General features: G+C 34.4%; 1 protein-coding gene across 2 annotated transcripts in view; it reads left to right on the top strand.

Annotated features, from left to right (window-relative positions):
* Nucleotides 1-13,496, top strand: part of LOC111156934 (centromere protein K) — a 28,793-nt gene extending 15,297 nt beyond the window's left edge. Inside the window, exons 5-9 of one of the 2 annotated variants that reach the window (XM_022518087.1) lie at nucleotides 4,874-4,956; nucleotides 5,054-5,152; nucleotides 5,708-5,840; nucleotides 12,004-12,057; nucleotides 12,675-13,496. In XM_022518087.1, coding sequence (XP_022373795.1) covers nucleotides 4,874-4,956; nucleotides 5,054-5,152; nucleotides 5,708-5,840; nucleotides 12,004-12,057; nucleotides 12,675-12,833 — 528 coding nt within the window. In that variant the 3' untranslated portion in view covers nucleotides 12,834-13,496. The remainder of the gene's footprint in view (nucleotides 1-4,873; nucleotides 4,957-5,053; nucleotides 5,153-5,707; nucleotides 5,841-12,003; nucleotides 12,058-12,674) is intronic. The other variant, XM_022518088.1, reaches the window with a different exon arrangement.
* Nucleotides 13,497-25,768: the final 12,272 nt, after the last annotated feature.

The following is a 25,768-nucleotide window of genomic DNA, read 5'->3' as shown; positions in this document are numbered from 1 at the left end:
ATGAATAGGTAAATGTGATATGCCTATACAGTGATGTACTATTGTCTAAAATAATGAATTACTTATATGTCATAATATAGGTGTATCTTGACAACATTGTGCTAAATGAAAGAAACCAGTCACAAAAGATTGCATATTATATTATTTCATTTATATGAAATGTCTATAATAGGCAAATCCATAGAGACAGAAAGTAGGTTGTTGCTTATTGATTAAGGCTGATGATTGGAGAGGAGATAGTAACTGCTAATGGATACTGCTAACAGGTTTACTTTTGGGATGATGAAAATGTTCTAAAATAGATTGTGGTGATGTTTGTACAACTCTACAAGTACAGTAAAAATAACAATTATACACCTTAAATGGGTACTGTGTTGTATGTGAATTATATCTCAATGAAGCTGTTATTTTGAAAAGGACAAATCAGAATAAGAGCCTTTCTAAATAAAAACATAATACCTGAAATAAACACAAAAATGTTGGTAATGATAGTCATGGAAATCTCCTACAGAGTAAGGATGGCAAAAAAAAGAAAACAAGGGGCGTCTGGGTGGCTCAGTGGGTTAAAACCTCTTCCTTCAGCTCAGGTCATGATCCCAGAGTCCTGGGATGGAGCCCCGCATCAAGCTCTCTGCTCAGCGGGGAGCCTGCTTCCCCCCCCCCACCCCCCGCCTGCCTCTCTGCCTACTTGTGATCTCTGTCAAATAAATAAATTAAAAAAAAAAAAGAAAACAGGGGTGCCTGGGTGGCTCAGCGGGTTAGGGCCTCTGCCTTCGGCTCAGGTCATGATCCCAGGGTCCTGGGATCGAGCCCCACATCGGGCTTTCTGTGCAGCTGGGAGCCTGCTTCCCCTTCTCTCTCTCTGCCTGCCTCTCTGCCTACTTGTGATCTCTGTCTGTCAAATAAATAAATAAAATCTTAAAAAAAAAAAAGAGTCTCTTCTAGGAAAAATCAATATTGTTAAAAAAAAAGTCTATACTATCCAAAGCAATCTACAGATTTACACAATCCCTATGAAAATACCAACGGCAGTTTTCACAGAACTCGGAAAAATAATCCTAATTTCTATGGAACCCCAAAAAACACCAAATAGCCAAAACAATATTGAAAACAAACAAAAGCTGGAGGTTTCACAATCCCAGATTTCAAGATATACTATAAAGCTGTAGTAATCAAAACAGTACGTCATAGCACAAAAACAGATACATAGATCAATGGAACAGAATATAGAGTCTGGAAGTAAATCCATGCTGTTATGGTCAATTAATCTACAACAAAGGAGGCAAGAATATACAATGGGAAAAAGACCATTTCTTCAACAAATGGGAAGAAGGATGGGAAGACTGGACTGCTACATGCAAAAATATGAAATTGGGCCACGTTCTCATACCATACAGAAAATAAACTCAAAGTGGATTAAACACCTTAATGAAAGACCTAAAACCGTAAAATTTCTAAAACACAGGCAACCATAGAAATTTTTTTGACATCAGCCATAGAAATATTTTTCCGGCTATGTCTCCTCTGACAAGGAAGACAAAAGTGAAATTAAACTACTGAGACCACACCAAAATATAAAAGAAACCATCAATAAAATTTACTGAATGGGAGAAGATATTTGGAAATGCTCTGATAAGGGGTTCATATCCAACTATATAAAGAACTTATATAACTCAATACCAACAAAAATAAAAAATCCAATTAAAACTGGGCAGAGGACCTAAATAGTCATTTTTCCAAAAAGAACACACAGGGTGCCTGGGTGACTCAGTAGGTTAGGTGTGTGCCTTTGGCTCAGGTCAGGGTCCTGGGGTCCTGGGATCAAGCCGGGCATTGGGCTCCCTATGTAGGCTTATCCTCCCTCTGAGCCACCCCCAGCCTCCAATTGTGCTCACTTTCTCTCTCTCAAATAAAATCTTAAAACAGAAAAAACAGAGGACATACAAATGGCCAACAAACACATGAAGGTGCTCAAGATAACTAACCATCAGGGAAATACAAATTAAAACCACAGTGAGATATCATTATATAACTATCAGAATGGTTATAATCAAAAACACAAGAAAATACAAAAGTTGGCAAGGATGTAGAGAAAAAAGAATCTTTAAGCGCTATTGGTGAGAAAGCCGAAGGCAGAGGCTTTAACCCACTGAGCCACCCAGGCACCCCGCTAGAAGAGACTCTTAATCTCAGGAAGCAAACTGAGGGTTGCTGGAGTGGAGGGGGATGGAAGGGATGGGTTGGCTGGGTGATGGATATTGGGGACAATATGTGCTATGGTGAGCATTGTGAATTGTGTAACACCAATGAATCACAGATCTGTACCCCTGAAACAAATAATATATGTTAATAAAAAATAAAAAATTTTGGTTTTTCCTGTCCATGAGCATGCAATACCTCTCCATTTGTTTGTGTCATTTTAAATTTCTTTCATCATTGCTTTATAGTTTTTGGAGTATAGATCTTTCACCTCCTTGGTTAAGTTTATTCCTAGGTATTATATTGTTTTTGGCGCTCTTGTAAATAGATTGTTTTCTTAATTTCTCTTTCTACCACTTCATTATGAATGTATAGATATGCAGCAGTTGCTGTATATTAATTTTATACAATGACTATACAAATTAATTGACTTATTAGTACACTGATTTTTTAAAAAAATTATATTATCTGCTTAACCATTTATTCTTGGGGAAAACCCACTTTGCTTAATCTTTTTTATTTATTGATGGATTTAATTTAGTAAAACTTTATTAAGATTTTCTGTGTCTATGTTAATGAGAGATAGTAATCTGTGGTTTTCTTTTCTTGTGACATCTTGGTCAGACTTTGGTATCAGGCCTAATAGAATGAGTTGAGAAGTATTCTCTTTTCAAAAGAGTTTGTATAGAATAAGTATTATTTATTCCTTAAATGTTTGTTAGAATTCACAGATGAAGCCCTCTAGGCCTAGGGTTTTCTTTGTGGGAAAATTTCTAGTCACAAATTCAGTTTTTTTATGGCTAGTTAGGTTTTTCTTTTTTTCTCTGAATAAGTGGTAGTTTGTGTCTTTTAAAGCGTTTGTCCATCTCCTCTAATTTGTTACATTTATTCAGTTTGTTCTTAATATTCCCGTATTATCATTTCAATGTTTATAGTAATGTCACCTCTCTCATTCCTAATGTTATTAATTTTTGTTCTTTTTTCCTATTGTAATTAGTGTGGGTAATTATGATGACCACCTCAAAGAATCAGCTTTGGGTTTCATTGATTGGGTTTCATTGGCCCCCCACCCCCAATTTTCTTCTTGTTTGTCTTACTTTTTATGCAGTGTACTTTTTATTTTATTTGTTCTTTTTCTTATGGTGGAAGCTGTCCTTAATTTGAGAGCTTTTGTTTTTTTTCTTTTTTTAAGATTTTTTTTTATTTATTTGAGAGAGAGAGAGCATGAGCAGGAGGAGGAGTAGAGGGAGAAGCAGACTGATGAGCTGATGAGGGGTGGGAGAGCTCCATCCCAGGATCCTGTGATCATGACTTGAACAGAAGGCAGGTGCTTGAGGGACTGAAGTACCCAGCTGCCCCAAGAGCTTTTGTTTTTCTAATATAGGCTTTTTTTTGCTGTACATTCTCATCAGAGTACTGCTTTTGCTTCACCCCAGAAATTGTTATTTTGTTTTTATTTTCAAGTAGTGCATAATCATTTTTTTCTTGTAGATTACTTGTTTGACTCATGGATTTTTTAGAAGTACGTTTTTAATGTTTAAGTGTTTGCAGATTTTTCCAGTTACCTTTCTATTATTTATTTTTAATTTAATTATATTGTTAGTTCATATTTAATGTAATGTCAGTGTGGTTGCTCTGAAATCTTTGTACTTGATTTTTCTTTCCTATTTGTATTACCTTTTCTCTGTTCCTGTTTTCCTCTCTTTCCAATTTCCTGACTTGTGTAGTTTTGAAAATCAACCTATTTTACTTATACTATTGGTTTACTGGTTAGTACCCCCCTTTTTTGTGGTTGCTATAAGGTTTATGATATACATCCTTAAATTATCACTGATTTAGATGTGTAAAAAGCTAATGGAAACCCTTGACATCAGAAGAAAGGAATATTAGCTAATATGTTCTAGAAACAAAAAGATACTAGAAAAAACTCCAGATGTTATTGTAATTTTCTATAGCCACACAATCTTCTTTGATGTTTCTCAAATACGTCATACATGCTTTTACCTCAGTGCATTTGTACCTACAATTTTCTCTGCTTGGAACATTCTTTTGCTAGAAATGGTCATGTCTTATCTTATGTCTTCTTTATCTGCTGCTGTACTGTTAAGCTGATCAGAGAGGTCTCTCTATGTCATACTACCTAAAAGAGCCATTCCTATTCCTCATGTCTGTCTGTGTTCCTATTTTGACTTATGGTAACTTGAGGTAACTGGTAACTTCATGATACTCATCACTTACTGGAGTTATATATTTGTTTGTCTTAGTTCTCCTCTGTGTTCATCTTTGAATCCCTGACTCCTTCAACAATGCCTGGTAGTCTACGATCAATATATATTTGTTAAATGAATGATAATCATTTGTGTCTGTTTTTGTATAGTTTCCTTAGAAAAGAGACCTAATCTAACTGATTACTGAAAACTTATTTTTTAATCGTCTTTCAGTATCAAATTAAAATGTATTGCTCAAAACTACTTACGTTTTTGAATTTAACAAATGAAATGTTACAAAGAACCTAGTATCTGCTGTATATTTTCCTTTCAGGCTTACTGGTAGGCTTTTTTGCTCTTGATTTCTGACTATCTATCCTAAACAATTAATGTAAATTTCACTCTCATTAAAAAATATAACTATTTATAAGATTATAGACTAAGCAATTTGAATTATTTTGTTCTAGTTCCAAAAATTGAGACATGATCTTGAATTGGTACTCTCTACTATTCAGTCAAAGAATGAAAAGTTAAAGGAAGACTTGGAAAGGTATAACTATATTATATTACCTTTAATCACTGATATATATTGAATTGGTATTAATGTGTTATTTGGCTGTGTTGGTATTGTTTTTCCATGTTTAAAGGGAGCAACAGTGGTTCAATGAACAACAACAGATACTGGAATCTCTTAATGTACTACACAATGAATTGAAACATCAGGTTGTGACATTTTCTGAATCCAGGTATTTGTATTCTAATTTTTTGAAATAGGAAAAAGTTATTTTTTTATGTTACATGAAATATGTACATGAAAAGAAGGGAAATTTTACTAGAAATTGTGAGTTTTATTTTTAACTTTGACCTGTTGTTAGTTACATGACATTTGATTAATGACTTGATGGATAGTTTCCCTGCATGTTAAATAGAAAGTTTTACTTACTTTTTTTTTTTTTAAGATTTTATTTATTTATTTGTCAGAGAGAAAGGGACAGAAAGAGCCCGTTAGTAGCAGGAGGAGCAGGAGTAGCTACAGAGACAGAGGAGCATGGAGCATGGAGCCTGATGCAGAACATGATCCCAGGATTCTGGGATCATGACCTGAGCTGAAGGCAGATGCTTAACCCACTGAGCCATGCGGTGGTCCCGAGATTTGTACTTTTATAAAGCTAGTTATTTCGTTTGAACAAATGAAGTTTGAAAAAAGTGATCAACTTCTTGAGTTACCAGTTACATATATTTATGTATTTTATGTATTTTATCAGTAAAATATTTCTCTTAATTTTAAAAATATCTTTTAGAATCTTTAGTGAGCTGAAAACTAAAATGCATGATATAAAAGAATATAAGGAGAAACTCTTGGTTACCTTGGGTGAGTTTCTGGAAGATCATTTTCCTCTGCCTGATAGAAATGTTAAAAAGAAAAAGAAAAAGGTAAGTTTTAGAGAACACATTCATGTAGATATTTATATATGATACTGTTTCACATAAGTTCAAATGTAAATTTTCTGATAAATTTTTGTAAGTTTATTATATATATTTCAAAGAAACACATAGATACATGTACAGAAATATTTCATATTATAATATTGATTGAAAGATATTATAATTCTAGTTGATAATATTGATAGTTCAATAAAACAGGATTAAATGCATTTTTAAATATTTACCCGTATGGTACCCGTATGGTAGGGGGAAAAAATAAACCTTTTAAAAATAATATATTGAACACTACCAGAAGAGTTACTAAAATGCTCACAATTTATTGTTAAATGGATTAAACTTAGCTAACTAAATTTTATGAGTCTAATCTGTAACAAAAAATGTAATAGTGCCTACGTCTGGGAGCTAGGATTTTAGGTGAGATTTGTTTTTGTTTTTGTTTTTACTTTTTTCCAAATTTTCCATGGTGAGCATATGTAAATTTTTAAAATCAGACGATAGCTATTAGTTATTGTAAGTTCTTGACTATTTTACTAGTAGTTATGATGGAATAAAACTTTTCCACAAAAGTTAGAAATTATTTTATTTGGTGACACAAGATTGGTAACAACTACTTTAATTCCTTTTTTAAAAACAGTATATAGTATAAATAAATAGAACTTGTGGAAGTAGAGTAGGCATTGAAACCAGCACCAGAATCATCTTTCTAAAAATATGTATTTTAATCATTTTTCAACATAAAACTGATGGCTCCCTACTGGATGAAGGCTATAAAGTATAGAGTAATGGATTTGACTGTCTATCTCTTTAGCCTCCTGTCCAACCATTCTTTATTCATCTCTTGCATGAATCTGTTCAACTATACCACTCTAGTCCCAGCAAGTATGCAATGACCTGTCTCTTTTCGTGCCTAATACGTTTTATTCCATCTGCTTACAGAACACTTCCTATCTGATGAGGTTAGCAAATTCTTACTTAATAATCAAACATCATCTTTTGCATGAAGTTTTTTTTTTTAGACTTATTTATTTATTAGAGAGAAAGTGTGTGTGGCAGTGGGAGGGGGAGAGGGAGAGAGAAACTTAAGCAGTCTTCTGGCAGAGCGTGGAGCCTGACATGGGGCTTGATCTCATGACCCTGGGATCAGACCTGAGCCGAAAACCAAGAGCTGGATGCTTTGGGTGCCTGAATGGCTCAGTTGGTTAAGCATCTGCCTTTGGCTCAGGTCATGATCCCAGAGTCCTGGGATCGGACCCACATCATGCTCCCTGCTCCTCTGGGAATCTGCTTCTCCCTCTCCCTTTGGCCCTCCTCCCCGCTTATGCCCTTTCCTTCTCTCTCTCTCCCTCTCTCTCAAATAAATAAATACAGTCTCTGAAAAAAAAAAAAAAAAAGAGTTGGACAATTAACCGACTGCGCGACTCAGGCATGCCCCTGTGTGAAGTATTAAGTGAAGTTTATGTGCCATTTTATTACCATTTGCCACAGGATTTTGTAGTGGTCATTTATGTCTATCTCTCTGTTCACCCACCATGCACTCTGAGCTCCTTGATGTGTTGATTTCATCTTCGTAGGTCTATTATCTTACATATGTATTATAGTACCTTCTGAGTTCATATTTATTCAATGACTATGAGTATACTAGGAAAAGGAGAGAGAATTCTCTTTGTTTTCTTATAATCTGTATTTGTTATTCTTCCCTTTCTTCATTGTAGCTATTAGGAGGCTTTACATATTTTATGTACTATGTCTCCCATTCTATCCATTGTTATTTATACACCTTGTTCATTTCTAAAATTATTGACAGCCTTCTGTTAACCATTTCATTAAGTTCAGAATTCCCTGCCTCTTAATGATCATAATCCTACAATAACTCAGTGACATTTTCTGATTCCAGTCTTGCCTGTTTTCAACATTTTTTAAAAAATTTCTCAAACTTCTCCAATAATAGAACCAGAGGTTTTGAGGGATTCTAAAAGGGAATCATTGATCACCAGAAGCCATCATGGATTTGTCAAGTCGTATTTAATAAACTCGCTTTTTTTTAAAGATTTTATTTATTTATTTGACAGAGAGAGATCACAAGTAGGCAGAGAGGCAGGCAGAGAGAGAGAAGGAACAGGCTCCCTGCTGAGCAGAGAGCCCGATGCGGGGCTCGATCCCAGGACCCTGAGATTATGACCTGAGCCGAAGGCAGAGGCTTAACCCACTGAGCCACCCAGGCGCCCATAAACTCACTTCTTTTAAATGAAGTATATGATCTGTTGATACATGTTATAAAATGATAGATTACTTTCTTTTTTTTTTCTCTTTCTCTGTCAAGCAGTAATACTGGATGTATTAATTGACTCAATCTGACTTAATAAAATACTACAGATTAAATGGTTTCAATGAAAGATTTTATTTTCTCACTGTTCTGGAAGCTGTAAGTCCAAGGTCAAAATGTCACTGGGTTGGTTTCTGCTGAGGCCTTTTTTCCTGGACAACCATTTCTTGCTGTGTCCTCATGTGGCCTTTTCTCTGTTCGAGAGTAGAGAGCTCTCTGGTGTCTCTTTGTCTTAGAAAGACACCTGTCCAGCTGGGTTAGGATACCACCATTATGGTCACATTTAACTTTAATTACTTCTTTAAGGGCTTCATCTCCAAATATAGTCACCATGGGGGATGAGACATGAACATGTGAATTTTGAGAGGCACAGTTCCATCCATAACACTGGGCTTTATCATTCAAAGATGTGTACAAAAAGAAAAAACTTGAATCCCTCCACCACATCATTAACATTAGGTGAGCATCATTTGAGACGTCTTTGTAAACAGAAGTATAAATAGATTGATGAATGAATGTGCAGATCAATGTAGTTTTTTTTTTTTAATAAAGATTTTATTTATTTATTTGAGAGAGAGAGCATACACAGGTAGAGGGAAAAGCAGGCTCTCTGCCAAGCAGGGAACCCAATACTGCGCTCAATTCTAGGACCCCAAGACCATGACCTGAGCCAAAGCCACCCAGGTGCCCCCAGATCAATGTAGTTTTGTATAGGCCAGTATAAAATAAGTATTACATGTAATTTTACTGAATTTGATAGAAAAATGACTGAGGATGATTTATTTAACTCAGATAAATATTTCTTTGCTTCAAATTATTTTAATTCTGGAGAGATCCCTAATATAGAGAAAACAAATTATGAAAAACATTATAAAAGATTATAATATGTTTTTAAATTTCATCTTTCAATTTTAGACAGCATTCATTGACTCCCTGCTATGAAAGATGAGGAAATTAATGTTCTTCCTCCTATACCTTCATTACAATTTGTGTTATTTATTTTAATTTTTGGCAGGTTTATAGCATTTTTATTCTGTATTATATTGGATTAGATGTATTGATTTTATATTGTATTGGATTCTATGCTTATCATCTTTTAACATTTGAGTTTTTAATTTTAACTAGTTTGATTTGATGGATTTCTTTGATAAGTAAATTGTTCAAGTAGAATTCCTGGGCATTTTATTTCTGAGGTTCTTGAATGATGAAAATACTTTGTTTGCTTTTATAGTCAAAGGATATTTTCAGCACATTAAAAAAAAAAATTAAGATCTGGTAGGGACTGCTCCATTCTTCTGAAATAGAATGTGCTGTAGAGATCTGAGGTAAGCCTCTAGATACCTCAAGTACATATCTGAAGAGTTCTTTGTCTTTGAACTTCAGTAATTTAACAGAGATACATCACAATGTTGATCATTCAATATTAGTTTTGCTTTGAAGTTGGCATTGTTTTTAGGGACAGATTTAGGTCACATTTCATTTCATGTAAATTTTATTTTATTATGTCATGTTGTTTTTCATATCTTTTTTTTTTTAACATATAAAGTATTATTTGCTCCAGGGGTGCAGATTGTTTTTCATATCTTTACGCTGAAACATTTTTTTTCTTGGTTTGCTCTCATTATATTTTTCCTCTGCTTTTTCTTTGTCTCAAACATTTATATTTTAATCTGTGCTTTGTAGCTGCTTGTTTCTGTATCAGTTCTTTAATTCTGTTTGTTTTCATCACTACTGAAAGCTGCTTTTTTTAACCAGTCTTATTTAGTAAGGTTTTAGAAGTCAGGTGATTTTGAGATCCAGTTTTACTATCTTTACTCAGGAATCACATTTATTTTTACTCTTTCTCTAGTATACTTGTACTTACGTAAGAGTTTAATTTTTTTTAAATTAAGATTTTACTTATTTATTTACTTGAGAGAGGGTGAGAGAGAGAGAGAGAGATAGCACGAGTGGATGAAGGGCAGAGGGAGAAGCAGACTCCCCACTGAGCAAGGAGCCCAGTGTGGGATACGAGCCTGATGCGGGGTCTGAGCCTGATGCAGGGTCTGAGCCCAATGTGGGGTAGGAGCCCAGGAGTCCAAAATCATGACCTGAGTGGAAGGCAGATGGTTAACCGACAGAGCCACCAGGGGCCCCTACATAAGACTTTATAAGGACTCCCCAGTAATCTTTGACTGGTATGGGAAAATACTAGCCATCATTATAGTAGGTGACTTTGTAATTAATTAAATGTCTGAACTCAGCTGCTGATTAGAATTAGTATTATCCTGGAAGGAGATTTCTAGCAGACCCCCTTTAGATCCTTGTCCTATTGATTTTTTTTTTTTTTTTTTTTTTTTTTTTTTTGGTTTTTGGTTTTATTTTGTTTTTGTTTTTGTGAGTTTTTTTGTTTTGTTTTGGTTTGGGTTTTTTTGTACAATAAGGTGTTTATGTTAAAGCACAGGCACAGGACCTGTGGGTATGAAGAGATGTCCTATGGAATATTTTTATTTTATTTTTTATTTTATTTATTTTTTTTTAAGATTTTATTTATTTATCTGACAGAGAGAGATCACAGATAGGCAGAGAGGCAGGCAGAGAGATTGGGGGAAGCAGGCTCCCCGCTGAGCAGAGAGCCCAATCCAGGGCTTGATCCCAGGACCCTGAGATCTCCACCCAAGCCAAAGGCAGAGGCCTAACCCACTAAGCCACCCAGGCGCCCTGAGATGTCCTATGGAATATTTTTAATAGGAGTTTATATAAATAGGTAGAAGGCATGGTGATGAAAACATGCAAATGATAAGAAACTAAGGGAGCTAGATAGTAAATATACTGGATGACAGAATTAGGACTGTATTTTTCAGTTGGCTGGAACTAGGCCAAATAAAATGGGGATAATATTTAGTGGAGGTACTTAGAATATCTTTCTTGGTTTTAAAACACTGAAGAATGAAGGAAACCTATCTTAGCTAGATGTATGAAAGAAGCGTAGGCATTTTAGATGATAGTCAGCAGGGCAAAATAGATGTCCAAAAGCTGATGATGAATAAACTTGATGAATAAAATTCCAGCACCTGTAAGTATGGAAGTGAGTCTTCCTTTTCATCTTTGCTGTTTAAATCACATTTGTATCATGTGGAGACTGGATTGAAAAAGAAAAAACAAGATAAATTAAACACATTTAGAGAACACCCATGATATGAGGGGCTGCAAGGCTATGGCTTATGAAAAATAATTGAAGGAACTAATGATTAATATGGCGAAAACTCAGGGCTCATAATGCCTGTTTTCAAATATTTGAGGGGTTCTTGGATTGGATTGGAATGGGATTTATTCTCAGTCATTCCAAGGAAAAAGGAAGCAGTGAGTTGATTTAACATTAGGAACTGTCAAGAACTATTGAAAGTTGAACAAGGCTCCCTGCAAAGTAAGTTTCCTGTCCTGAAGCTGTATAAATACTATTTGGAATGCCATTTGTTTGAGATATTTTGATTGGAGAGTTCAAACATTAGACTTTCGATAACATGAATATATATATTATGTATAATATAATTTATCCATTATATATTTGTAGATAGTTTGAATTGTGTATCTTCTTGTAATTGCAAAAGTTTTCAGTCTCTTAGAGGTTGTTTGAACTTTGTTTTTACGAACCTGTTTAATACAAGCAGATTGTTTACTTTCAGAATTCTTTTAAAATCACCTAATTAAAAATACTTGGTTTTGGTATACCTGGTACCATAGCAGTTAAGAAATATTACATTTAAGAATTTTTGTGATAACTGTAGTCTAATCTGCCATTGGCAGAATTGAATTGTTAATTTTTTGTTATTCACATTTCTGTCAAAGAAAAACATTCAAGAATCAACTGTACAGCTGATAACACTGCATGAAATGTTAGAGGTAAGTGTTTTGTGTAGTTGTTTTGTCTTCAAGATTTCTTTTAATTAGTGATTTCTGAACGATTATACACAGGGTCAAAGCAGAAAATAATGTGTAAGTTCTTAAATATACTAAACTTTATTCAATATATTTATATTAATTTATCTTTAGTATAAGACTGGGTCTATTTTTTATATCTTACTAGAAGGAATATTGTCATTTTTTTAAAAGAACACAAAATTGGGGACTAGCTCTTAATCGTATTCCCAAGATTATTACTTTAAAAAAATTTTTATGATGTTATTTAGGATTTGCACAGTGAAACCCTATGCTTTTACATGGATGAAATCTTTAGTTGGCATCTTTATTCTATCTGAACTACATGTTTGAGTTTAAGGTTTCTTTCCAGAAAGTTGCAGAAACTTGTTCACAGTTTTAAAGATGTTTCCATTTATTAATATCTGCAGTTTTTTTTAAAGGAAGAAAATTATTTAAGTTAATACATAGAAATTATAACAAGCAATTATTCAAAATGAAAAGAGATTAACATTCTTTGGTAAACAAATTTTTAATGTTTTATTATAACTGTATCATTTTTTTACTAAGTATGGTATATCTTAAACGATATTTTTTCCTAGATTCTTTTAAATAGATTATTTGATGTTCCACATGATCCATATGTCAAAATTAGTGATTCTTTTTGGCCACCTTATATTGAGCTGCTCCTTCGTAATGGAATTGCCTTGAGACATCCAGAAGATCCAACCCGAATAAGATTAGAAGCCTTCCATCAGTAAAAGATGGTCTCTTTTTTTACACAGTACTTAACGAATCTTGTCATTTAAGGGTAATAGAAACACTGAGGATTTACTTGGATAAAGAACATTATTTGCAAATCAAAGTACGTAGTCCCTCTTCCTTTTATCCATAAAATGGTATGTGCCATTTACTATTCATTTATAAATGATTCTTTCAATTCAGTCAGTGCTTTGGTGGTTTCAACCAGATGGAAAAGAATGCAAGTAAAAATATTCTAGACTTAATAATTCTAAAAATTTTTATATACCTTCTGCAATATTCTTTGGGAAATTCTTTGTTAATTTATAATATTGCTTATGTAATTTTTTCCTTTTGAAATTTATGACTATTTTATGCATTTTGCATTCCATTTCGTGCTTATATCTTTAAATTTAGGAAATATAATGGAAAGTCCATGTAATTTGCAGGTAGTTTTTAAATTGAGAGTATCTGATGTAGATGGAGTACATAATTTAAAAGTATGTAGGCAGTCTGTTCCATAAATACTGCCTTATTTCTGGATTTGTTAAAAATTGGAACAGAAAAAACTAATGGGTTAATGTAGCATGAAAACTATATTTTAGTATGTATTATATAACAAGCAATACTATATATATAATCATTCTTGATTCTGTTATTGTTAACAAAATTGTGTTCATAAAATTTTGTTAATTCTCCGTGAACTTTCTGTAAATAAAATTCTCTTATCTAAAAATCTCTAGCTTTTCTGGTGATGTGGCATGATATTTTAATAAATTAATTAAATAGATTTTTTCATAGGTTAAAAAATGAGGATATTATAAGACTCATTCAAGATTATAAACAAGCTAAACTAGAGAATTCCAAATCCTTTTAGTATCATTAGTTTTCTAAGAGGACTTAGTGTGTACTTTTATATTTGAAAAAGCTTTCTAATATTTATCATCCATATTTCTTTCTTACCTTACTTTAATTTTTTTTAAGTAAGCAAATACTATTCCGAGTATATCTTATCCCTTTTAGAGAAAATACAAATACTGTTACATTTCAGAGAATGTTAAGTTCTTTTATGGGAAGATGACATATAAAGTACTTTGCTAGAATACTCCAATTCAGGTCAAAGGAATGAGTATCTTTTAAGTTCTTGAAGTTACTGAAGAAGGGAAATGGTTTAGTCGGTATAAACCTGACAATAATTCTACAAAGTAGGTAGTACTGTTGTCCATGAACTTCTTTGTGTTGCAAATTAGAGAAAGAAATAGATAAAGCAGTAAACGTCTTGCTTTATTGGGTGAGTCTTCATTTCACATTTTACTCATAAAGATAATGGTTAGAATCTTTTGAGTCCAGTATCTTATAGAAGACATTTAAGAAAACTATAATGATTACATCCTATTTCTTCTTACAGACTTCTTACATAGCAAGATTATTTGCCCACTTTTGAGCTCAATTATAAACAAAAAGTAAGTTAGAGTAGAATTAGTCTTGATTTATATTCCATCTCAGCTTAGTTCTTGTAAGCTTTCTGTGGTTTTGAGAATGTTAGAGAAAATGTTTCAAGTTCTGAGGACCTTTATGTATTTTCAGTTTCATTGCTTTAAGATAATTACTGAAATCTATTAAGACTTAGAATTGCTTTTTATTTTACTGACTCTTAAATATGATCATGCAAAATATCAGAAAGTAATACCACATTCTAACTTTCCCACACCATATGGTGATGTTAGCTTAATTTAAAAACAAAAAATTGTTTTAGTCTACCAGAAAATATATTTAACTTTGTTATTGGTTGATGTGTATGTATGGACTGATTTGGAAGAAATTATATCTCTATTTGGTTGATAATTCAATCCATTTGAATATGACTCATTGAGACTTCAGTTTTATATGGTTGTACAACTGTATTAACATTCCTGATACCCTATTGTCTTTAATTTTCTGTTGTATTTATTTAGCTAACTATTAGTTCTTTTTTCACTATAACATATTTGGATCAGATGTTTCTAAATAACATTTTTGCACATCAACACTTTGAAATCAAGACACTTGATCTTATTAATGTGTTAAAAAATAAGCATATATATTACATAACACAAAATGTTTCTTAATATATTGACAACTATTTTACAATGATTTTTTAAACTAGGTATAATTGACATACATTTTATTAGTTTCAGGTGCACAACATAACGATTTTGTTTGTATATATTGCAAAATGACCACCACAACATCTGTCATCATAGTTAACAAATTTTTTTTTACTTGTGATGAGAACTTTTAAGATCTATTCTCTTTGCAAGTTTCCAAATATGCAGCACAGTATTAACTATAGTCCTCATGCTGTAAATAACTTCTTTATTTTATTTATTTTAATTATGTTAGCATACAGTACATCATTAGTTCTTGATATAGTATTCCACAATTCTGGAGCACCCAGTGCTCCAGGCAATACATGCCCTCCTTAATACCCATCACTGGGCTAACCCATTCCCACTGCTCCAAAACCCTAGTTTGTTTCCCGGAGTCCATAGTCTCTCATGATTTGTCTCCCCCTCCGATTCTCCCCAATTCATTTTTTTCTTCCTCCTCCTAATGTCCTCCATGCTATTCCTTATGTTCCACAAATAAGTAAAACCATATGATAATGGGCTTTCTCTGCTTGACTTATTTCACTTAGCATAATCTTCTCCAGTTCCATCCATGTTGGATATTCATCCTTTCTGATGGCTGAGTAATATTCCATTGTATATATGGACCATATCTCCTTTATCCATTTGTCTGTTGGAGGGCATCTCGGCTCTTTCCATAGTTTGACTATTGTGGACATTCCTGCTATGAACATTGGGGTGCATGTGGCCCTTTTCACTACATTTATATCTTTGGGGTAGACTTCTTTATTTTATAACTGTAAGTTTGTACCCTCTTTACTCATTTTGACCCTCTTTACTCATTTTGCCTACTCTCCACCCCACCCCTGCCTCTGGGAATGACCGATCTGTTGCTTTGTATCTATGAGCTTGTTTTATTGTTTTTAGGTTACACATATAGGTGAGTGAGATCATATGACCTATGACTTTTTCTCTGACTTTTTCATTTAACACAATGCTCTCAAGGTCCATCCTTGTCACAAATGGTGAATTCCATTCATTTTTATAGATGAATAATATTCCATTGTATTTATATGCTACCTTTTCTTTATCTATTCATCCATTGATGGATCCTTAGGTTGCTTCCATATCTGGGCTATTGTCAATAATGCTTAAGTGAACATGGCGTTGAATATATCTTTTTGAGTTAGTGCTTTCATTAGTGTGCTTCTTTGTTGCTTTTACCAAGAATTATATTTTTCAATTCTATAGAACATTCTTTATTTGAAAGTGAAGTTAGGTTAATGGTAAGTGTATATTATAAACTCTAGGGCAATCACTATGAATATTTTTAGTATAATTGATGTGCTAAGACAGGAGAGAAAATAGAATCATGTAAAATACTCCATTAAAACTAGAGAAGACAAAAATGGAAAACAAAGGGAACAAAACTGGGGCGCCTGGGTGGCTCAGGGGGTTAAAGCCTTTGCCTTCAGCTCAGGTCATGATCCCAGGGTCCTGGGATCGAGCCCCGCATCAGGCTCTCTGCTCAAGCGGGGAGCCTGCTTCCCCCTATCTCTCTGCCTGCCTCTCTGGCTCCTTGTGATCTCTGTCTGTCAAATAAATAAATAAAATCTTAAAAAAAAAAAAAAGGAAAACAAAGGGAACAAAAGCAATGAATAGAAAATGGTAACAAATATGGTAAATATTACTCCAGATAATAATTATTTAATAATCATTTTGAATGTGCATGGACTAAATACACCAATTCAGGAAAGACTGTCAAAGTGGTTAAAAAAAGAAGACTCAGACTCTGTTTTCTGCAAGAAACCCATCTGAAATATAAGGATTCAGATAAAGAATAAAGGGACGGAGAAAGATATGCTATGCTAACATTAATCAAAAGAAACCTGGACTTGGCTACATTAATTTGAAACAAAACAGAATTCAGAGCAAGGAAAATGATATGGGATTACAGGAACTTTGCATACTGATAAAGCTATCAGTTCTCCAAAAAGACGTAATAATCTTTAATGTGTATGCATCTCACTTATCAGAATATATAAGGCAAAAACTAATAGAACTGCAAGAAGAAATGGATGAATTCACAGTTAGTTGGAGACTGCAACATTCCTCTATCAATAATTACAGATCCCGCAGGCAGAAAACCAGTAAGGATATAGTTTAAGTGAACAGCACCATCAAACAACTCGATCTAATTGACGTTTATAGGATAGTAATCCAGCAATAGCAGAATACACATTCTTTTCATGTACACATGGAACATTTTACTAAGACCACTTTCTGCATCACCAATAAATTTCTAAAAGTAGACTACAAATTATGCTTTCGGACTACAATGGAACTAAACTATAAATCAATAACAGAAAGATAACTGGAAAAATCCCAAAATATTTGGAGATTAAACATCTAAACAAATACATTAAGGTATCTCAAAAGAGATACATTTCAAAAGAAATGCTTAAGGGGCGCCTGGGTGGCTCAGTGGGTTGAGCCGCTGCCTTCGACTCGGGTCATGATCTCAGGGTCCTGGGATCGAGCCCCGCATCGGGCTCTCTGCTCAGCGGGGAGCCTGCTTCCTCCTCTCTCTCTGCCTGCCTCTCTGCCTGCTTGTGATCTCTCTCTGTCAAATAAATGAATAAAAAAATCTTTAAAAAAAATGCTTAAATATTTTGTACTCAGTGAAAATATAACTCCTCAAAATTTGTGAGATGCAACAAAAGTGGAGGTTAGAGAGAAATTTATAGCATTGAATATATTAGAAAAGACAAAAGTTCTAAATCAATAATCTTAAGATTTCACCTTAGGAAACTAGAAAAGGAGGAGCAAATTAAATCCAAAGTAGGTACACCTGGCTGATTCACTTGGGTAAAGTATGTGATTCTTGGTTTCAGCATTGTGAGTTCAAGACCCATGTTGGGTGTACAGATAACTAACTAATTAAATCCAAAATAATAAGAAAAATGATAAAAAAAATAGAGTAGAAATCAAGGAAAATGAAAACAGGATATCGATTCAAATAATCATTGAAACCAAAAGCTGGCTATTTGAAAATATCAGTAAAACTGATAAATCTCTTGCCAGGCTAACCAAGAAAGAAAGGAGACAGATTAATATCAGAAATGAAAAGAGGGGCCAGCAGTACTGAACCCAGGAATTAAAAGGATAAATAAAGCTATATCATGAACAACTCTATACCCACAAATTTTAAAGCTTAGATGAAATGGACCAGTTCTGTGAAAGACATAATCTACCAAAACATACACAGGGAAAAATAGCTAGACTGCATAAGGCTATATCTGTTAAGGAAATGGAATCAATAATAAGCTTCCCAAATAGAAAATATAAGACCTAGATGGTTTCAGTGGTTAATTCTACCAAACATATAAGAAGGAAATCATGTCAATTCTGTACAATCCATCCCAGAAAATAGAAGCTGAGAGAACAGTTCCTCATTCTATAAGGCCAGTATTACCAGAATACTAAAACCAGACAGAGAGATTACAAGAAAGGAAAGTTACAGACAGATACCTGTCATGAACATAGGTGCAAAAAATCCCAAATAAAACAAATTCAACATTGTAGAACAAAAATTTATCCAGTGCCAAGTAGCATTTGTTCCAGGTATACAAAACTGGTTCAACATTCAAAAAATCGATTAATGTAATTCATGACATCATCAGACTAAAGCTGAAAAATCATGACCATACCAATAATAAAACAATAAAAAAAAAAAGCCATTTTCCAACTCACATTCATGATAAAAACTTTCAGCAAGCTAGAAATAGAAATTGATTCTAAAGTTTATGCAGAAAGGCAAATGATCCAGCGTAGCTACTAAAATACTGAAGAACAAATATGGAAGACTGATACCAACTTTGAGATTTACTATAAAGCTACAGTACCCAAGGCACTGCCTTGATATTGATGAAAGAAGAGACACGTCAATGTAACAGAATAGAGAGCTCAGGAATAAGACCCATACAGATATAGTCAGCTGGTCTTTGACAAAGGAGTAAAGATAATCTAGTAAAGTTGAGTCTTTTCCAACAAATCATGGTAGAACATGCACATGCCAAAAAAAAAAAAACAAACATGGACACTGACATACCTTTAACAAAAATTGATCATAGAGCTAAATGTAAAATGCACAGCTATAAAAAAATACATAGCAATGTTATGTTCTATTCTAGAACACAAGAGGTAATCTAGTCTGACCTTGGGTTTTGTGATGCCTTAAAAAAAAAAAAAAAGATTTATTTATTTAGAAAGAGAGTGTGCACATGAGTTGGGGGGAGGGGCAGATGAAGAAGGAGAGGGAAACCTCAGTGATTCTGTGCTGAGACGGAGTCAACACATTGCTCAATCTCACCACCCTGAGATTGTGACCTGAGCCAAAACCAAGAATCAGATCCTTACCTGACTGTACTACAGGTGCCCCTCATGATGACTTTTTAGACACAATACCAAAATTACAATCCATGAGAGAAAAAATAAATTGGTCTTCATTAAAATTTAAAATTTCTGCTTTGTTGAAGGCACTGTTAGAATGAAAAAATAAGCCACAGACTGAGAGAAAATATTTGCAACATACATATCTCTTAAAGATAACAGAAGTAACCAAAATATACAAAGAACTCTTAAAATTCAACAATAGACAACAAATACACCAACTAAAAAGAAGACAAAAGGCCAGAACACTCACTTCACCATAGATGATACAGAGACAGCAAATAAGATGAAATGATTTCCACATCATATGTCATTAGGGAAATGTAAAGTAAACACAGTGAGATACCACTGCAAATTTACTAGAATGGCCAAAATCAAAACACTGATAACATCAAATGCTGGTGAAAATGTGGACCAACAGGAACTCTCATTCATTGCTGGTGGGAATGCAAAATTATACAGCCACTGTGGAAAGCAGTTTGGTATTTCTTAACAATACTTTGTAGATATTTACTAACCAACCAATTATGCTGTATTTACCCAAATGCATTGAAAATTTATGTCCACATAAAACCTTGCACACACAAGTGTTATAGCAGGACTTTTTCATAATTGCCAAAAATTGAAAGCAATACAGCTGTTCTTCAACAAGCAAAAGTATAAACAAAATGTGGTACATTGGGGCGCCTGGGTGGCTCAGTGGGTTAAGCCGCTGCCTTCGGCTCAGGTCATGATCTCAGGGTCCTGGGATTGAGCCCCGCATCAGGCTCTCTGCTCAGCAGGGAGCCTGCTTCCTCCTCTCTCTCTACCTGCCTCTCTGCCTGCTTGTGATCTCTCTCTGTCAAATAAATAAATAAAATCTTTAAAAAAAAAAATGTGGTACATTCATATGATGAAATATCACTCAGCCACATTGTGGTTACCTTAACATACCTTCTTGCAGTATGACCAGTTCCAGAAAGTGCTCAGTATCCAAAAATGAGTAACCCTGGAGTTTTGCAGTCAGCAAGAACAAACAGGAATGATCATGTCCTAAGGAAGACTGCCTCTCCTAATACAGATAAGAGACCAAACATATTAATCATAACAATGAGACTCTCCTTAATCCAAAAAGCAAAATTCAACTGCAATATACAGGAGACATATACAAAATAATTCAGAAAGGCTAAACACAAAGGGATGGAGAAAAGTCTAAAGCATTTGGGCATTTTTGGCCCATTTGGAATTGGATTGTCTGTTATCTTATGGAGTTTTGAGAATTTTTGCGTATTCTGGAAACGAATCCTTTATCAGATCTATGACTTACAAGTACTAGACAGGCTCTTGGATGAGGAAAACAGCAATGGTAGACTGGTGAAATTTGAGTGGGATCTATAATTTAGTTAGTAGTATTGTACCAATGGTAGTCTACTGGGCTCAGTAATTTTTAATTTAGTTATATAAGATGATAACATTAGGGAAGCTAGGTGAGAGATATATAGGAACTCTCTGTACTACTTTTGCAACTTTAAAATTAGTTTAAAATAAAAAGCTAAAAAAATAAGACTTCAAAGTGATAAGAATGAGTTCTCACTCATTAGTGTACTCTTTATTATAACTTTTAGCATTGATAAAATTTAAAAGAAAAGAAAAAAATAGAGTTAAAAGCTAGATAAACATCGATGGCTCAGAAATCAGAAGAAAAATAGCTATGAGTGGAAACGATGCCGTAGTTGTATTTGCCTCTGGATTTAGAAGATACTTAGTAAATATGAGAATTTTTTTTAATATTTTATTTATTTATTTGACACACAGAGATCAAAAATAGGCAGAGAGGCAGCCAGAGAGAGAGAGCGGGAAGCAGGCTCCCCGCTGAGGAGAGAGCCTGATGCGGGGCTCGATCCTAGGACCCTGAGATCATGACCTGAGCTGAAGGCAGAGGCTTAACCCACTGAGACACCCAGGCGCCCTAAATATGAGAATTTGATTCTTTCCTGGAAAAGAATATTATACTTCTCCATATGAGAAGGAGGATTAGAATCAAGGCCTTTGAATGAAGCTAATGAGTCTCCATAGCCAAAACTTCTGTGAAAGGAGATCTAAAACAAAAACTACTGAGGCTTATAACAAGCTGTGAACCTAGCGAGGTGTAAGAGAAAGATGCAAAGATACAGCTTTAGGACCAGGAAGTAAGTGGGGATATGTGAAATACCCACTGATTCTCGGATGGGTGTAATAGCCAGTCTCCAAGATCAATGATCCTTTTCTGCTGGTATTCATGTCTTTAGGTATGTCTTCACATATGTCAGTGTTGGTTTTTGTGACCAGTAGAATATGGCAAACAGACAGCGTGTAGTTTTGAAGACTAGCTCATAAAACACATTGCCACTTCTTTTTTTTTTTTTTTAAGATTTATTTATTTGAGAGAGAGAGAGCATGAGCAAGAGCGGCAGAGTGAGAGGGAGAGAGAATCTCAAGCAGATTCTGCACTGAGCACAGAGCCTGACTTGGGGCTTGATTTTATGACTCTGAGATCCTGACCTAAGCTGAAACCAAGAATCAGACATTGCCCCGACTGCGTCATCCAGGCACTCCTGCATCTTCTTTCTTGTACTCATTTGGATTGCTAAGCTCTGGAAGAAGCCTGACACCATGATATGACAACACTCAGTTTGTATTGAGGGACAGAGGAGCAGACATTGAGGTCCCCTGCCAACAAAGCACCACTGTCTCAGCTGTGTAAGTGAACCACTTTCAGCCTTCAGATAACTAACCCTGGCCAAAATCTTGACGGCAACCTCATGAGAGACCCTGAGCCAGAATTACTCAGCTAAATTATTTCTGAATTTCTGAAACACTGAAATGGTGAGAAAATACATGTTTATTGTTTTAAGTCATTAACTTTTGGATTATTTTATTATATAGTAATAAATAATTTTATCATGGAAATGTTTAAACACTGTAGTAACTGGTTATGGACTTGGGGCTGGAAGAGACTAGCAACTTAAAAGCAATTTTAAAATTCCTAAGTAAAAAAGGGTCAAAAAAGAGGAGGAGAAAATGAATAAAAATGGCAAACCATAAACATAACAGTTTTCCTAGTAAAATGACCATGGAAAGCAAATATTAACTCAGTGAAAAAATTTAATGCAAAGACAACCAGGGCAGCATTTTTTTTTTTTTTTTTTTTTTTGCCTCTGTTCTTCCTACTTTCTAAGGGAACTAAATTTTGTTTGGATAATCCATTCTTGTCTACACAGCCATGTATTTAGCTAAACTGAACATGGCTGTCTGAATCCCCTTTTTAGTGATTTACTTGGGAATACATTTGATGCAATATTGACTTAATATATATGTCTTCTGAGGAACTTCTGGGATAGATTTTTTTTTTCTGATTAAAAAATATACAGGAGGAGATGACTTCTTTTCTTCTGCTGGATGTTATAGGGTCTTTGTGGAACATCTGGAACTGTTTAGCCATTTTGTAACCATAAGGAGAGCTGCCATGGGCAAATCTGGCATATTTAGTATGGCAGAGTCGCAAAAGAGAGAGAACAAATTCTGATAATGTTATTGAGCCAGTGAATTAGTTGACCCTAGGGATGCTTTACTAGGGAACATGATATATAAGATAATAAATTCTCCTTCTGTTTTTAGTAAATTGAGACAGATTTTTTATGTTACTTGAAACTGAAGGTATCCTACCTGGTAGCAACATCCAACAAATGGAGCATTCACTCTCAATGAAATTAATTTTATGGATTATCTGATGAAGACTTTAAAATATGTATTTTGAAGTTGTTTGAAGAAATAAGTTTCTTCTATCTAAAAAGGGCTGCAGGAACACTTTGGTGGCTCAGTTGGTTAAGCGTCTGCCTTTGTCTAAGGTCATGATCCTGGGGTCCTGGGATCCGAGTCCTGCATCCGGCTTCCTGCTTTGTGGGGAGACTGCTTCTCCTTCTGGTTGCTGCTCCCTCTGCTTGAGCTCTCTCTCTGTCAAATAAATAAATAAAGTCTTTTAAAAAAAATAGAGAATGATGAATAAGTAATATTTGAATAGATAAGAGCTGAAACATTTTCAGTATGCAGAACAACTCAGAAAAACATGTTCACTGAATACTGTGCAAGATAAATAAAGGTAAAACTACATCATGAAATAGTTTAGTGAAACTGCAAAACATCAAGGACAAAGAGTTTTCAAAGATAGTAAGGAGAAAAGATAGGTTAGCAAGGTAGAAATAGCACTTACCTTTAATCTGCAACAATCTGCAATAACAGATATTGATGCTGAGGGGGGAAAAAGCCATCAGCCTAGAATTCTATAACTGGCTGAACTATTATTCAAGAATGAGGACAAAACAGATTTTCTGACATGAAAACTGAAAACCTTTCCTGCTGCATACTGTCCCTAAAAGAACTGTTAGTAGACATACTTCAACAAGGAGAAAAGCTAACTTAGGAGGAGTGTGGAGGATAAAAGCAGCACACAAATTTTAATATTAGTTATAAAAGGAAGACATGTAGAAAGAAAATGTTTCTGGAAAAGATTTTGCAAGGATGTCTACTTTGGAACATCTGGTTATTCAGATAAAAATTACAGCCTATGTTTAAAGGAAAAAAATCCCTCCAAGCTTTCCAAGTTTGCATAGCATGTTCATAGTGGGAAAAAATATCAATTTTTCTACATCACTTCTGTATACTATATACACATAAGTTGTGATATACCTTTAGGCATTAGAGTACAGAATAATTTTTTGGTAGAAAGTCAATTTATGGGAAATACTCAAGGTTTTTTGGAAGACAGTGTTGGATTTCCCTCTTACTTCTGGCTTATTTAGGCTATAAAGTGTTCATTTTGACTGGAACATGATATGTATATTCTTATTTTCTAATGGCAGCAGGACAAAGGGTTGTTATTGCTCAGGACAATTGTATGTAATAAACTTTACAAAGAGACTTAAATATAAGAGAAAAAAAGTTAAAATGGGCTATATTAGAATTAGTAATTTCTGTGTAGAAAAAGGCTAAGTTCTTTTAAAGAGTTAGAAGGCATTGCTTTGAATGGGAGAAAGTATTTATAATATCTATATCCAACAAAGAACCCAAATCTGAAATATATAAGGAGTACTCTCAAAGTCAGTAAATAGATGATATTTATCCCAGTTAAAAATTGTACTGGTAAAAAGACTTTAGAGACACTTCACAATAGAGAATAAATATTTTTAAAATGTTTTAACAGTAAAGAAGAGAGAGTCTTGGTCTGTTCAGGCTATTCTAACAAAATACCACAAACTGGGTACTTATAAAGAACATTTTTTTTTTTTTTTTTGTCACAGTTGTGGAGCCTGGAAATTTGATCAGGATGCCAGCAAGGTCAGGTGAGGGTCTTCTTTGTGGTTCCTCGCCAGTACCTTTCCACTATGTCCTCACATGGTGGAAGGGGTGGGGGATCTCATAAATCTCATTTATAAGAACATTAATTCCATTTATGAGGGTTCTACCCTTCTGACTTAACCATCTCCCAAAAGCTCTACCTCCTACTACCATCATATTGGGCGTTAGGATTTCAACATATGAATTTTGAGAGGGACACAAACATTTGGACTGCAGCAGAGAGGAATTCTGATTTCTAAGATGAAATAAACACACTTTTCCGTATTTTTCCCACCAAAACTTTGCACATTATATGTAGAACTCTGAACATCATATGTAGAATACGTGTTAAGAAACTGAAAAGTGGGCTGAAAAAACTATACTGACTAGAGACTTAGAGCATTGGAGTTCCATTTTCTACATGGAAAAGACAAACTTGTTGATTTCTGTTTATGTCACATGAAGTTCATTTAGATATAGGAGTCATTGTTATCCCAGGGTGCTTTAGTGGCTCAGTTGGTTAAGCATCTAACTCTTGATTTCCGCTCAGGTCATGACCTCAGAGTCCTGAGATTGACTCCTGAGTTGGGCTCTGTGTGGGAGCCTTCTTCTCTCCCCCTGCCCATCCCTCTGCTCAAGCTCTCGCTCTCTAAAATAAATAAATAAATCTTTAACAAGCTTTGGCATATAAATGGTCTTTAAAGTCATTGGAAAGAGGCACCTGGGTGGCTCAGTAGATTAAGCCTCTGCCTTTGGCCCAGGTCATAATCTCAGGGTCCTGGGATCAGGCCCGCATCAGGCACTCTGCTCGGCAAGGAGCCTGCTTCTCTCTCTGCCTGCCTCTCTGCCTACTTGTGATCTCTCACTCTGTGTCAAATAAATAAAATCTTTAAAAAAAATAAAGTCATTGGAATGCATACATTAATTAAAGGAAAAATTAGTCGATAAAAAATAGAATGGGTATCAGGACTCCTGGGCATTTTTTTTTTTTTTTAAAGATTTTATTTATTTGTCAGAGAGAGAGAGAGAGCGAGAGTGAGCAC

Source organism: Enhydra lutris, unplaced genomic scaffold, assembly GCF_002288905.1.
Source record: "Enhydra lutris kenyoni isolate GAN:26980312 unplaced genomic scaffold, ASM228890v2 scaffoldscaffold50, whole genome shotgun sequence".
Classification (NCBI taxonomy): domain Eukaryota; kingdom Metazoa; phylum Chordata; class Mammalia; order Carnivora; family Mustelidae; genus Enhydra; species Enhydra lutris.
The sequence above is the reverse complement of the archived record's forward strand: the minus strand, read 5'-3'. Positions and strand labels throughout refer to the sequence as shown.